The following is a 14,654-nucleotide window of genomic DNA, read 5'->3' as shown; positions in this document are numbered from 1 at the left end:
TCAAACTCAATAGAGATACTATAAGAACAAATTTTTATACATAATTTCATTAACATTGGAAAAAAAATTGGCTTCTAGAGTGTAAACAAGCTTTTTCTTTAATTTGACCAATTGACCTATTTTTTGACCTCACATGACCCATCGTTGAATTCGGCCTAGACATCATTGAGACAAATCGTCTGACCAAGTTTCATGAATATTGGAAATAAATGTGGCCCTAGAGTGTTAACAGGATAAATTGACGATAGATGACGCACAACGAGCGACGGACAAAAGGCAAATTAGATGCTCAGCATGTGCATATTGTGCTTTCATGAGCTAAAAACAAGTGGCTGTGTTTATACAAAAAAAATGTATATATAAGTAAAAATCATAAAGCCAATAATTTAACGTTGTATTAATAATTTTAAATAACTGTTCGTGTTCATATATAGTTAAATTGTTGTTTTTTGTATGACTTTAGACAAATTTTTAAGTGAACCATTATAAAAGCTTATCAAGTAGATGTCAGTTTGTCTGTAAGTCAAGTCGTTTGTCCCTCCCTCTTTCCAATCACCCATTCATCCGAAACCTACCCAAATCTATCCATCCATCCAACCATCAAACCATCCTATACCATCCCCCGTCCACCCATCCATCCATTTTAAACTTTGTTTATTGAACAAATACAAGTGCAATAAAACTTGTAAGCTTTTAAAACCTTTTCCTAACGACACATGCATTTTATCCCGTTTTCATGATGTCAATGATTTATCATAAATTTAAATGAATATCAAAGCCCAAATCATCAAATGACTAAGGCACAACATGAGCACACATGATGCCCAAACTGTGATTATATGGTTTCTTTATCATTATATTTTGAAATTAAAGACAATGATTTAATGAACTAGTGGTTAGAATGACTAGATATTAGCATTACAATATGTTTACTGACTGATGAAAATGTGTAAAAAAATAATAGCAAAATTACATGAAATTCAAGTATACCAATTGGTTATTTTGATTAGCAAAATCAATTACTTTTAACTATGTTTTATAACTGACCATGTAAAATATACTGTAATTAGGTAGGTCATCATGTTGACAAAGAATGTTCATAGTAGAGCACATAAAAAGGGTAATCACGAACACAGGAATCAGGTAACTAAAATACACCCATGCTAATATGAGTCATTCAAACGAGGCTTTATCACATTTAAAAACTCGGGCTTCACACAATCAACAGTCAAACAGGTTGAGTTGTCACCTTCCCATGTGACACTTATCATCGTTATCTCGTAAAATGATAGACCATGTTCGATCTGCGTCATAACTGGTCTCAAGATTCTACCTGCAGAAAAAGATAACCAGTATCAGCGTAAGATTACTAAAGCGACTGCGTGTCAATCAAATTATTTGCTGAATTGTTGTTTCGTGCTCAAGCTTGACACAAAGAGTTATTGAACACAGATATAAAATTAATAAGCAAACACAACATGGTGACTTGAACAAGATAGCTAAGTTGATAATATCTCATGGACTCGTATTTGGAAACACCTGAAAGATAAATTTCATCATGAATCCCCATGAAGCAAACATTGTTTAACAATAGCAAACATTCTCATGAAGTTGCAATGGTATAACTATGCTGTATTTTTCTTAAGATTTCGTCTTTTGCAAAGAACATGCAGAGGAAGGGGTTATGCATTCATTTTTAAGATTGAAGTATTTGTTCCGAGAAATATGTAATACGATGCTATAAAGAAAAATAAAAAATAAAGTGAATCATGTCGCTCATCGAAGAAAAAACAAACAATTTTCGTTGCTATTGTTTCGTATAAAAAGTGTTGCCTTTTGTTTTCTGATCAATTTATTTTGTTTTTTCTCGCAGATTTTCCACAAACCAATATAATCGATCAGGATATTTCCGGCTATAGTTGTACATACAGCGCAAATATGATTCGCTGCCGGGCGATAACAAACGTCTACGATGAACAATAGGGTGGTTCCGTAACTGACGAGACTAGTTAAAACTGGATTCGTCAATGTTCATATACAGCCTGTTATGTTTAATCCACGATTCGCCTCATGCCCCCTTTAAAGAAACTAAAATGATTTATGTCGATCTATCGAATGGCATAGGTATTAAAGATTTCAATTTTCAAGCAGTCTGGAGCCGAATTCAAGCACATTCTAAGCATGTTTTAAGACCATGGTCAAAAATAAGCATTTTTAAGCACTCCATATTTTTTAAGTACTTTTCAAGGTAAATCTTTACTTTCAAGCACTTTTTAAGGTCTGTGCGAACCTGTTAAGGTTGAAAATTGTATGATCCTGTTTGTCAAAAAGTCTTAGATTATTTGTTTTGATTACCAAATTATATGTTATTGTTTACCATATAAACTGTTCATTGGTGAACTTTTCATGTCTTGAAACATGTTTTATAAAGTTTGTCAAAACATTTAGCCATATAAATAAACCACTGATCATGTGTGTTCATTTATTATGACAGGCGGTTAAATATCAGCTCTGTTGATGTAACTCATCATACACATGATTAAGAAACCCATTTACATGTAAAATAAGATTGTTGGTTGCTATGGAAACATTTTGTTGGCATTAACTTCTTTGTTGATCTAATTAATTCGATTTATATGAAAATGCTATTATGTTTATTTTAACTGATTTATAGAAGGTACCTTTTAATGCCTTAAAATTAATACATGTTCATCTTTGTTTGTTTTGAATTAGAAGTAAATGTCGTTATTATTTGTGTTTATTTATGGAGGTTTTACTATGTGGGTTTCGTAAACAAATTGTAGTTAAATTGTTTTGTCAAATAATGTTGTTCTTTTTCATGTTTGTTATGTATGAGAAAGGATTTACTGATAAAATAAGGTGTTTTTGCTGTTCAAAACAGTAAAAATCGATATTTTATCTTTTTGTTGCCTTGGTAACCATGATTACCATCAGCAAAATGTCTGTACATTAACTTTTTTACCAGCATATATGTATGGCACTTTTAAATTCCATGTATGGTGTTTACGTTGGGCGAAGTCTTTAATAGATTGAACTAAATACACTGTAAAATATGTGGATCTTTTCAATAAAAAAAGGACATGTTGCACTATAACTCAAACTATTTTCTTAGATTCTTTTTGTTACTATGTATTAAATAAATATCATGTTGAAAAAAGATCATTCACTGTAAGCAGTTTTATCATATAATTGACAAACACGTAAATATTAATTTTTTTCCTGATATTTAGACAATTTTAATGAAAATAACCTATTTTATGTAAATTCGTTACCATAGCAACCACTGTGTTCAAATGTTTGTTTTTGTTTGAACATAAAATGTGAAAAACATGGCCAGTTCTACTTATGCATTGAATCTATGTGTGAATTTTATACAGTAAATGCATGTATACTGTATTTACAAAAGAGTTTGTTGTCAATGTCAATTGATATAGAAAACCATTATTTAGCTATAAGATCGTATAAAGGGTGCATGTGTTCAAAACCCAACATTTCAAAAACTATTATAGTTAGAAACCTTAAACTTTGGATTTGACTTATGCTTGCCTTCATCATTTAAAAAATGACAAAAAACGAAAATGTAAATTTTCCTCGTTTGTACTGATTTTTGTAGACTATGACACACATATATATATATATATATATATATATATATATATATATATATATATATATATATATATATATATATATATATATATATATATATATATATATTACATTTAAGTTAAGATATACGTTTGCTAAGTGATTTAATTTCAATCACGAAAATCAATGTAGACTCATATAAGACCGTTAAACAAATCGGGTTGGCAAAAACTTATAATGGTTTTATTAAAAATAAATACCAAGGAATGAATGCATCGGGATCTATTGATATTGATGCTGCCATCTTGAACGAATCTATTGTCCTCTTTAAAGTAAAAACCACCACGACAAATATAGGTTTAAACATATTTAAGTGCTTTATTTACGTATATACTTGTTTAGTTCGGGGTGAAGTTAATATTTCCACTCGATTTAAATATTGTATCATACGAATCATATATAATCTATATACGGGGTTCTGTCGACGATTTTCTCTTTTCGTTCTTTATGCTCAGGTAACTTGTTTTATAACCATCCGGTAGGGATATAGTTAATCTCTTTTTCACCATCCTTTGCTTACAATAGATTAAAACATGGAATTATACCGCAGGTAAAACGCTTGAAGCTGACCTTCCTGTACTTAACGTGTGACAACGCCTTCTGTCTTGGTCGTCTGCTACCGCAGGTGAGAATGGGTGAATTACTTAAAGTCTTACCTTCTCTCCGCTTAATACGCCCGTATCAGCAATTTGGTTTGTTTAGGCTGGAATTAACGTGTCGAATCATGAATATTAATAAGGTCGTTTTCGTACTTGACCTTACTCGACCCCAAAATAAAAATCGCTATATTGTTTGTTTTCAACCTATTTCAATCAGATTTTCAGTGATATCCTCAATAAAAACACGTTTTCTTACGATTCTGCCCATACATGTATATATCTCCCAGAACGGGGACTTTAAACATGTTTATCGATAGTTACACACCGCTGAGTCCGTAGAATTACAATGTAGTGCTTGATGGCTTTGTTAAAGGTCTTTAGAACGACTCTGTATGGGGATCGAACAACAGAGCCACATGTCTCTAGGGGCCAATATGTCACTGTTACAAATTGAACTACACTTTAAAAGCGATATTCGGACAACCATTCAACCTTAACTTCCTTTGACAAAATACAGTGTCACCGAGTATCTGTGAATTATGCATGTAATTGCGCTTCGTCGACTACAGCAGCGAGTTTGCTAACCACGAACAAATCTTACAGACGGACCATATGCGAGTAAAACATAATATTAACAATATTCATTACCTGGCAAAAATGTCAAAATGACCATTTGAATATTCGCAGAGTTAAAAAAAAGAGAAAATAGATTTACGCAATTTTGTTTGTGTAATATTTAGAGATATTTTTGTTGTGAAACATTTTTTTGGTTTGTTTATTCGGTTATGATATTTCATTTAAATGGGAATGCCCTATATCATACAATTAAAAATCTTTCCTCATATAATATAATATTATATATATTTATATATATATATATATATATATATATATCCATCTCTCCAGGCGAAGCTACGGTGGCCAGAAAGGGTGATGGGTGTACGTGTATACGTTAGCGACTCCAGCCTCTCACTTGACACTATGGGAGCGACCCTGAACATCCGGGGCCGCTTCAATTTTTCCGCCGAAAGCGCCACCGAAGCAGATCCAATGTTCTCCGCCACTTTTGTAAGAACCACTATTTTTTTATATTATTTCAACGAGAATCCCTACGTCGACCTCGAACCTGGGTTGAATATTCTGCTCAGTAGTTGGTATTCGAATTATTGCAAATATGGAGCCAATGTTAAATACCGAGATTTGGATAGGGTATTTGAACTTAGCGAATTTTGAACCAATTTAGAATATTCAGCTGAATAATTGCGATTCCAGCCGAAGAAAGTATTGAGGCAAGGTCTTATTCACAGCTTAAACGGTCGAATATTGAGCGAATGGCAAAAACCCAGCTGGTTGTTGAGATTTCGAAATAATAGAAATCGAGGGTATTTGTCTCCGGCTCGATATTCGCTTAAGACCGAATATATAATACCAAGCTGAGTGAACTTTGCTTGATACTTGCTTAAGTTCGAATAACATGCGGAGTAGATATCCGACTCGCTCTACAAAAGTACGAAGCCCAATACCGATCTTGATAATAGCCAAATTGCTAACACTCACAAACAAGCCGGGTATTCGACTTAGGATCGATATTCGCTTAAGTTCTAATACCAAATACTTAGCACGAGGTTTGTCTCTCGCTGAATATTCGGAATATTTCTGATAACATATACCCTGGCAGGTATTCGTCCTTTTTCTGTTTTTGCAAATGTTCCAATACCCAATACCCTGCTAGAATTTCGACTTTGGCTCGGTATGGAATTTCCAATCCGCAATACCAATTACCTTATTAAGTTTATTGACCTATTATTAAAACATACAGAATTGATAAAATATGTTTGCATTTCAGAACTTTGCGTTGCCAGTAAAAGTAAAATTCTTCAACGGTTATATTTCTGCTAAGCTTGCAAACGCAAGGTGAGGTAAACGTTAATTCAACTTGTATATGTATAATAACGTGTATTGTTTGTTAATACGACTTAAAGAATAGGTATATATATGCTCATAGCTATTATTTTCAAAATATTTTGAAAACAATAACGGTTGGTTCTATTTTTAATAACGACAATACGGTGTTTTAACTGCAAGTTAACATTGTATTGTGTGAAACGGTAGTTCATGAGCAGTTAAGTAAAGTTTGCCTTGTGATTTCATAAAATATTATATTCAAAATTGTTTTTGATTTACCTTTGTAAGAATCGAAAGTATTAATTTGTCTTTATTGATCTAAAAAATTAATAATACATATCCATTTTATATCATATGTAGGTATATTTAGCCACTTGGATAAGTGTATGTACAGGTGTTAATAATTGATCAATTTCATTATACCGACTTTAATCGGGCAACTTTGTTAATTTGTAGCGGACAGATTGTTATAGACCAGTCACATATTGGCAAGATTTTGGTAAGAACGTTTTAATTTCATTTTTTTAAATATTATTTTATGAAGTATTTAAATTAAATTATTCTGTGTTGTTTACTCATATTTTTTTCGGACGGAAAGAAAGACGAACATTATGCTTCACATACCGATACGTGCCGGGTAGTAACAGTGGTGAAAAGGTTCATTTTTCTATCATAAAGATTTATAAAAAATAACGTGTACACATATGCATAAATATTTATATGCATAATAGTTACTACGTAACATACTTAAACCATTTATACCTAGCGTCTAGAAAAAAAGGCCTTGGCAAACAGCGTAGACCCAGATGAAGGTATGCGCTGTTTGCTTAAAGGAACTTCTGTAAGAAATATTTTAAATGTAGAAATATGTATTCTAGACATCCCTAATTTTGGAAATAAATTGATCCAATGTAGAAGGATGGGTGAGTCCACTAGGCATAAATGGGTTAAAACATTTCCAGATTCCCGGGTTGCGTAATCTCTTTGACGTCATGACACCGATTCTTACTCGACTTGGTGTGGAGACATTGAACTGTAAGTTTTATACGGAAACGACCCCTTATTTTGTTTCGGCAAAAATAATTGAGCCGTGCTCTGTGCAAAGGGGTTTAATGCATGTGCGTAAAGTGTCGTTCCAGATTAGCCTGTGCAGTCCGCACAGGCTTATCAGGGACAACAAAGTGCAAGATTCTTTTAATGACATCGTATTTGTTATAAAAGAGATCATGCTTTCCAATATCTATGCCATTTAACGGGTATTTTTGCTTAAATCGGAACCGGAATTAATAAGTTATGGGGCAGATATTTGGCATGTTTCGGATTTCATCGATACGTTCTACCCACCGATCCGCAGTACTCAAAGTATACTAATTTTTAATCACTCATTCGCCTATAAAATACAGGAAAGCATTTTGTGAAATAATATTAACAAACATCCCTGTAAAAAAAATACAACAAAAGAAACTATATGCTTTTAGACTCCGCTGGGTGCGCGTTTGAAGAGGTTACATTTTTTTTAACTTATTTCGACAATATTTATTTACAACATTTTTAACGTTCCAGGGAAATGTCAGTTATAACATGTTAATTAACATATACACAGAGAAAGTGTGTATATAAAATTCCCGCGCTGTTCTCTCTTATTGTGGCAATAAAGCGAACACATTTCATACCAGGATAAACTGCTCTTACAACAATCTAACTTTTTTCCAGCCAACCCGGTGTCCACTGAAATTAAACTTCCAAATGACGTCATGTTTCAAACCAGCAGCGTGCAGCTGTTTCCGGTAATATATACACGCTAATATTGTTATAACAATTTAATACTTATCTTTACCATCATTTTTACGGGTTTGATTTTTAATCGTTTTTGGAGACGATGTAATATTTTATAGTCGACATGTAAGTAAATGTAGATATGAACATTTTGTTGTTTTACACAAAATAGTTTCACACTTATTCGCCGTTTCTATTTACCAAAAATATCTTTATGCACCAACAATAAATAAATAAATAAAAGTGCGACGATACAACATTTAGTTTCGTTGAAGAATGCCGTTTACTTCTTTATCCTTGTTTTGTGTGTGTGTGTCACTCAATAGTTATATTTGTACATTATTTCTATACGTTGGTAATGTAAAGTGTATTATGTTTGTAGAAAATGATACGTGTAAACGCAGACCTCTGTCAGAAAGGTACATACGGTTGCACCTATTCCGCCAAAGACGAATGGGTGGGCAGAAGCGAAGGTGGAGCGATCAGTGTTGTTGACACTATAACCACCACCACAAGTACAACCACAACAACCACTACCACACGAACACCAACCACGACAATAACAACCAAGGTCCCGGCGAAAACGAACGGAGCCCATGCTATCACATTGACCTTGCTCGTAGAACTTCTCATGTGCATTGTTTTGTCGAAGTTCAAACACTTTCTTTAAAACTGTTAATTCACTGATTTATAAATTATGTTATTTTGAGAGAAAGCCAAATATGCAATGTCGTAACTTTACTATACAACATCACATTCAAATATTACATCGCATTTCTCTAGTTGTACCGGTTCTTTTTATGTTGTAAAATACTATTTTTAATGACGCAAGCGCGTTTCAATCAGCTTGCAACAACAAAATAAAATGGTAAAAGCAGTGTTTCTTGACATCGTGTATTTTCCTTCAAATTTGTTAATTGCTCAATTTATATCTGAATGATATTTACTTGTAATTAATCACAAGTATTGCACAATTCAAAATAAACAATACTGTCCATGTAATATTATTAATTCAGTACCTGTATGTATGTGTGTGCTGTAACCATAGTTTTGTGTATGTATCATCACATACGTGTGTTGTATCTATCACTGGCTTATACCTTCTTACATTCTGTATAAACTTTTTACTATGATTTATTTCAATATTGTTCGAGAATACTTACATCGGTATTAAAGGGGCCTTTTCACATGTCGCATAATTGGTGTATATTTGATAATAATGCATGCCCTGGTTAACGTCAGTATGGCCGAAACTCATTAATTTGTTGACAGTAGACGCACAAGTTCAGTCCGTTTAAAGTGTAGATCATGACAGGATTACTAAGTTGAAAGATGTTTGTTTCCGTATCGTTGTAATTACCAGCTAATAAACAAATTGGTTTGACCCATCAAGTTGACATGCTTATGTAACGATACAAGTATATAAAGAATGCTTTTTTGACACTTGAAAAAGAAGGATTTACGACGTAGGAGAAACTCTACAGGTTATTTCCAGAACCCAACCCCAAGTGGGGTGGGGTGGGATCCTGTCTGGATGGATTTGGACGGATTTTGTCATGTCTTGGAAACGTTGTTAGTTACTTAGAGAATTACATGGACTTTGAAATATTTCATTAACAACTAATTAAAAAAATATTATGGACTTGGAGACTTTATGTTAACAACTGAATAAATAGTAAAGAACAATCCATCGAGTTTGTTTGTTTGTGTTGCTACGGCACACACAGATTTTGGCATGTATTGAAGCTTGTCATTTAATGCTTTATATTGATAAATTAAAACATTGGTCCTAAAAAACAAGAATACAATTTAAAAATGGAAAAAAAAAGTAACCCGAAACTGGGCTCGAACCACTGCCCCTGGAGTCCTGGTGAAAATAGTCGCCAGCCTATACCACTCAACCATCCATGCTCATGCTTAAAGCTGATGTATGTTTTACTTATATAACCAATCCTCGTAGTTTCACAAAATATAACAACAGCAGAACTTTCCAAATTTTATTCAATCGTTTCGCGTTGCAACGCTTTATACTTTTCAGGTTTTCAAATCGTCAAAAGATGCATAAAGTGGATATTCTAGAGCATGGTAAATATTCAGTATTACTATTTTCTCACATACATCATAACTAAAATGAATTTGCGAATCTGAAACAACTTGTTTAAAGTTTTTCAATTTACCAAAACGTGAAAAGGCCCCTTTAACTATTTATTATTGAAGGACAACGGCTACGAGTTTGTTATTAGTAGTCAATATATCATCACAAGAACACATATTGTTGAATATATTCCCCGTTCAAATTATCTTCCACAAATATATTTAACATTGGCTCTTTTTAGCAAATCGTAAGTATAAATGTATGCATTTAATCTCAACTTAATTATATACTTTAAGTTCACAATACACTTAATAACATCCTTATGCTATTTAATAAAAAATGGAGACAATAGTTTGCACCTAACGATTCTATATGATTTCGAGCTTCCTAAAATGCATTTTACTCTGATTAGGTTTAAGCAATAGCAATGTATCGCATGTGACATTTAAGGAATAACTCAACACTTATAAATGTGTTCTGGTGTTTTTTCATCAAATTTGGCGGGCTACATTTTAGTTGATGGTTAATCGCCTACGCGCAATTCTTCAAATTTGAAGCATAATAGTTGTATCTTAATTGACAACAATATTTTCCCTTGGAACGAAAACATGCCATCCGCACTATCTCGATGATTTTAAGAAAATGTAATCTTAGTGCATTGTAACCTTTAACGAAAAATAAACGATATGCTAGCTTACGTCGCGACAACATGTCAATGGTTGATGTTCACAAACATTCTTAGAATTTATTCATATTACTCTAAGAATGTATCGTTGTTTTCTAAACCAAAAGATACCTGTACTTGTTCAGAATTACTGCGAAGAAACCGTATACATTTACGAATATAACTTTTGTTGTTGCTGTGTGTGTTGTGTGTGTCTTTCGTGAAATACAATAGCTAAACAGATCGATTACTAATGTATGAGAAAAAAATGCATATTCTAATAGAAGTTGCTCATTCGATGTATTTATACGTAAGCCGTGTATATACACGTGTAAACATGTACCTTAATGGCTGCTGTCATATACTCGCGAAATAAACATACAATTGCACATTCTCGGCCCTTTCCGTCAAACATCGGATAAGTACATATTCATAATCTGCGAGGGGTACCGAATGATAAATATAGAAACCATGGTCAATGATGCATTACTTTAGTGGGCAATGGTTTTTATAATATAAATGATTCAAGGAAATGTTTTTCAGATTTTTCAATTAACGAAAGTCGTCAGAGTTCAAAATAAATTCCATAACAATACCCGAATATTTATGATATGTTTGTAAAATACAACATTACAAGTGTAAAAAGGCCTAACTTGTACTTCCTTCTTAAAAAGACATTGTTATTGGTGTTTGGTTTCCATCAATCACTGACAGTAGTACGTTTCTGTGACTTAAACGCATTATAATTGTTTCTGACTAGTCAAATGATAACACGCAGCAGTGATTTCGCCTATATCTGAATAGTTATTGTTAATCAGATCTAAACACTAAAGGGTATTAGCATTTGATAGAAAAATGTTATTCTAAATCGGATGATTTTCACACCGTTTCTGGAACGACAGATAAATTCTATCGAAATAAATACTGCGCATTATATAACGCTTAAAACAATATAATTAAATGGCCTCTGTATATGATAAATCCTCTCGAGGCTGATGCATACAAGGATGATTTTTGTTTTTATGAGCATGGGTTTATTACCCGTCCTGCCGATAATATTTCGTTAATAACATCTCTGTGCTTTTTAACAGATAGCGAATACACACTTAGGACATGTTGCAGGTCTTTTATTTGAACAATTGTCATATCGACCCAACAGTTCCGATTACACATGCTTGACACAAAGATTTACCGTTCTCATACACTATACAACTTGTTGACGATAAAAGTGGCGGTCGACATGTTAACTCTTTTTGCATAGTTTGTAACGCACGAATATACAAACTTATCCTGCATGGCTATTGGGGACGATTTCATGATGAAGCAAACCCGTAATATTTTGTATGGGTTGATGATTATCTTCCGAGTTACTTTCCGCATGCTCAGAAAACGGCAGACATATACAGAGAGTGCGGTGGGAATAAGAAGGTAAATCATATCGCGGTAAGCCCAATGCTTTCTGTATAAGTTTCACATACACTTAAATTTCTCAACCCTTTATTATGCTCTGACAATAAGGATTAAAATGTCTATGCATATTAAACCACTCACAAAACTATTTTTTTAATGTTGCTGACATCACTAAAGTATTATGTTGTTTAATATACGTTTAACGCTAAACATTCTAAACAGTCTATGTTAATCTATGTCATATTTATTTTATAGAACTGACCTGTTCAAAAGCGCGTCTTGTTTATTTTGTCCGCCTATTAATGGACATCTATGGAAATGTCATATTTTTTAACACACATTCTTGTGGAAAGCCGCTTGAACCCTCTATACATTAACTATTCAGTATATTTTTTAGATAATTGAAAATCATATATAACGGTATATAACGTGTGTCGGCTTCTGTTGGCTGGACATTTAAAACATTCGGACCTTAGTGGGGGTTGGTATATTTAAAATAAAATAATTTGAATTACATGAATGCTGACAAACTCCCTTTTTATGGGAGAATGCCCAAATCCTGTTCTATCCATTTGGTCAGAGTCTCGTAGTCTGGCAAATGTCATCAAGTCGTTCATGTGCATTCTTTAAAACTTACGATGAAATTGGACATTGAGTTTGAAAATACTTATGCATTGCAAACCGTTCTCAAGCCTAGCACCGGAAAATTTTTGTTTTGCCTTACAATACTTTGTTGCAAGAACCTGCCGCACTTGCACGGAGATAAATCATGGCCATCTAATAAATAGTCACGGTCGTTATCTATAGGCGTTTTTTAAAACCCCACTCGATTTTAATCGTTGATAAAAATGCTGTTTGTTTATGTGCTTTAATTTGAAATAACCGAAGACAAATGATAAAATATTTAAATAAAATGTTGTTAACATTTATATTTTGTCTAAATCCTGTGTAATTAGAGTTTGACTGAGAGAGTGGTGAATTGTTTTTGATATTTGACCATATTCTAACGGATTTTTTGTAAAGTAAGCAGCTAGGAAGGTAGGGATTACAGACTTTTGCCATAAGTGAACGTCATAACGTTTAAGTAATTGCTGCATTGGTAATGGCAGTCAATAAACAACGTTCAAATGAAATAAAAATGTAAGGGTTATATCCCTTCATATAATCAATTATTTTTTTATGCTGTGTGACCTCATCATGACGTATTTATGTCTAGAAAATGACATAATCTTCAGCCGATATCGTGATATAAACATTCATAGTAGGTGAAAGCACAGGCATTCGGCATTAGCTACTACCCCCCTCCCCCAAAAAACTCTCAAACTTTTTTTCTCTCTCAAAATTGTCCATTAGTAATACAAAATAACATGACCAAAAATATTGTCGAAAACAATTGTTTCTACTTATATATATAACAAGTCATGTGACTTAGACCCTTCAATCTCTCCGTTCGGCATACCAGCCAATTTCGGAGGCTTACTGATTAAACATGATCATAAGATAATGTTTGATAACTGATTCATATATACTCTCATATTGAGACACTTTCAGAACTGCACTTTGCATAATGCCTTCAATTGACATATCATCCATTCTCACCTCTTCTTTTTTTGTGCAGCACTTTAAGAATTCTTCATATAAAGGTAAGGATGACAGAATCTCTTTTTGGCACACCTTCAACATGTCTGCACCTAGTCTGTTCACATTTTCATCTATCAAAAAACCTAAACATTTCCCGGTTAAATTTATGAAGAATTGAAAAAGCCTGTCTGTGATGTTTGTGAGACCTCTATTAAGATGTTGACGCCTTGACCTGATCCTGGTTCACTTGTTGTTGCAATTAAGCTCTGTTCATCTACAATAAAATAATCCAAAATGTTCAAAGCACACTTGGCCTCTTGATAAATGTCTTCATCACTTGGTTTACTTGAAAACCTGTGACTAGCTTTTTTGTTAATATATTTGTGCCTCAACTTTGCAATGCAGTAGCCACCTACATATCTAACACGAGCACGGTAATTGTACTTTTTGACAGGCTTTTTGTAACTAGTTGAACTTTTTTAGCCTTCTTGGCTAAGACGAATTTCCGGATTTCCACTGAAATATTGAAACAATTTCTTGTATGGGCGATTGAATCGGAAGTTTCATTTTTAAATAGTTTCAGACATTGCATCCTGAAATCTAAGCTATTGGCATGAGTATGAACTTTTGAAAAGAATATTCCAAGATCTTGAGAGACAACCTGTCCTGTGTCAGAGGTTTTTGATTCATTCAAAAGCTGACTAAGCTTTGAAATCTCCTGTTTAGCAAAATGTTCTAATCTAAACTCACTTATTTTTGAGATTATCTCATTACATTCATATTGCAACGGTGATAAAGGTGTTTCTGATCTCAGCTTTTCCATTACTTGGTTCAAGTCTAGCCCCTCTGGTAGAGATACTTCATTTTCCTCGTAATCATCTAAATTCAAAAGCAAACTGTTGAATTCATCATCAAGCTCTTCAAGACCAGGACCCTCATCATCATCTTTGTCACA

At 33.3% G+C, this 14,654-nt stretch overlaps 1 protein-coding gene across 2 annotated transcripts in view; it reads left to right on the top strand.

Moving 5' to 3' along the window:
- Positions 1 to 9,635, top strand: part of LOC127848480 (uncharacterized) — a 30,441-nt gene extending 20,806 nt beyond the window's left edge. For both annotated transcript variants that reach the window (XM_052380964.1, XM_052380963.1), the window contains 7 exons: positions 4,220 to 4,294; positions 5,175 to 5,336; positions 6,115 to 6,182; positions 6,630 to 6,672; positions 7,136 to 7,208; positions 7,887 to 7,960; positions 8,332 to 9,635. In XM_052380964.1, coding sequence (XP_052236924.1) covers positions 4,220 to 4,294; positions 5,175 to 5,336; positions 6,115 to 6,182; positions 6,630 to 6,672; positions 7,136 to 7,208; positions 7,887 to 7,960; positions 8,332 to 8,619 — 783 coding nt within the window. In that variant the 3' untranslated portion in view covers positions 8,620 to 9,635. The remainder of the gene's footprint in view (positions 1 to 4,219; positions 4,295 to 5,174; positions 5,337 to 6,114; positions 6,183 to 6,629; positions 6,673 to 7,135; positions 7,209 to 7,886; positions 7,961 to 8,331) is intronic.
- The last annotated feature ends 5,019 nt before the right edge of the window (positions 9,636 to 14,654 follow it).

Source organism: Dreissena polymorpha, chromosome 10 (genome assembly GCF_020536995.1).
Source record: "Dreissena polymorpha isolate Duluth1 chromosome 10, UMN_Dpol_1.0, whole genome shotgun sequence".
Classification (NCBI taxonomy): domain Eukaryota; kingdom Metazoa; phylum Mollusca; class Bivalvia; order Myida; family Dreissenidae; genus Dreissena; species Dreissena polymorpha.
This window is presented reverse-complemented; position numbering and strand designations above follow the sequence as displayed.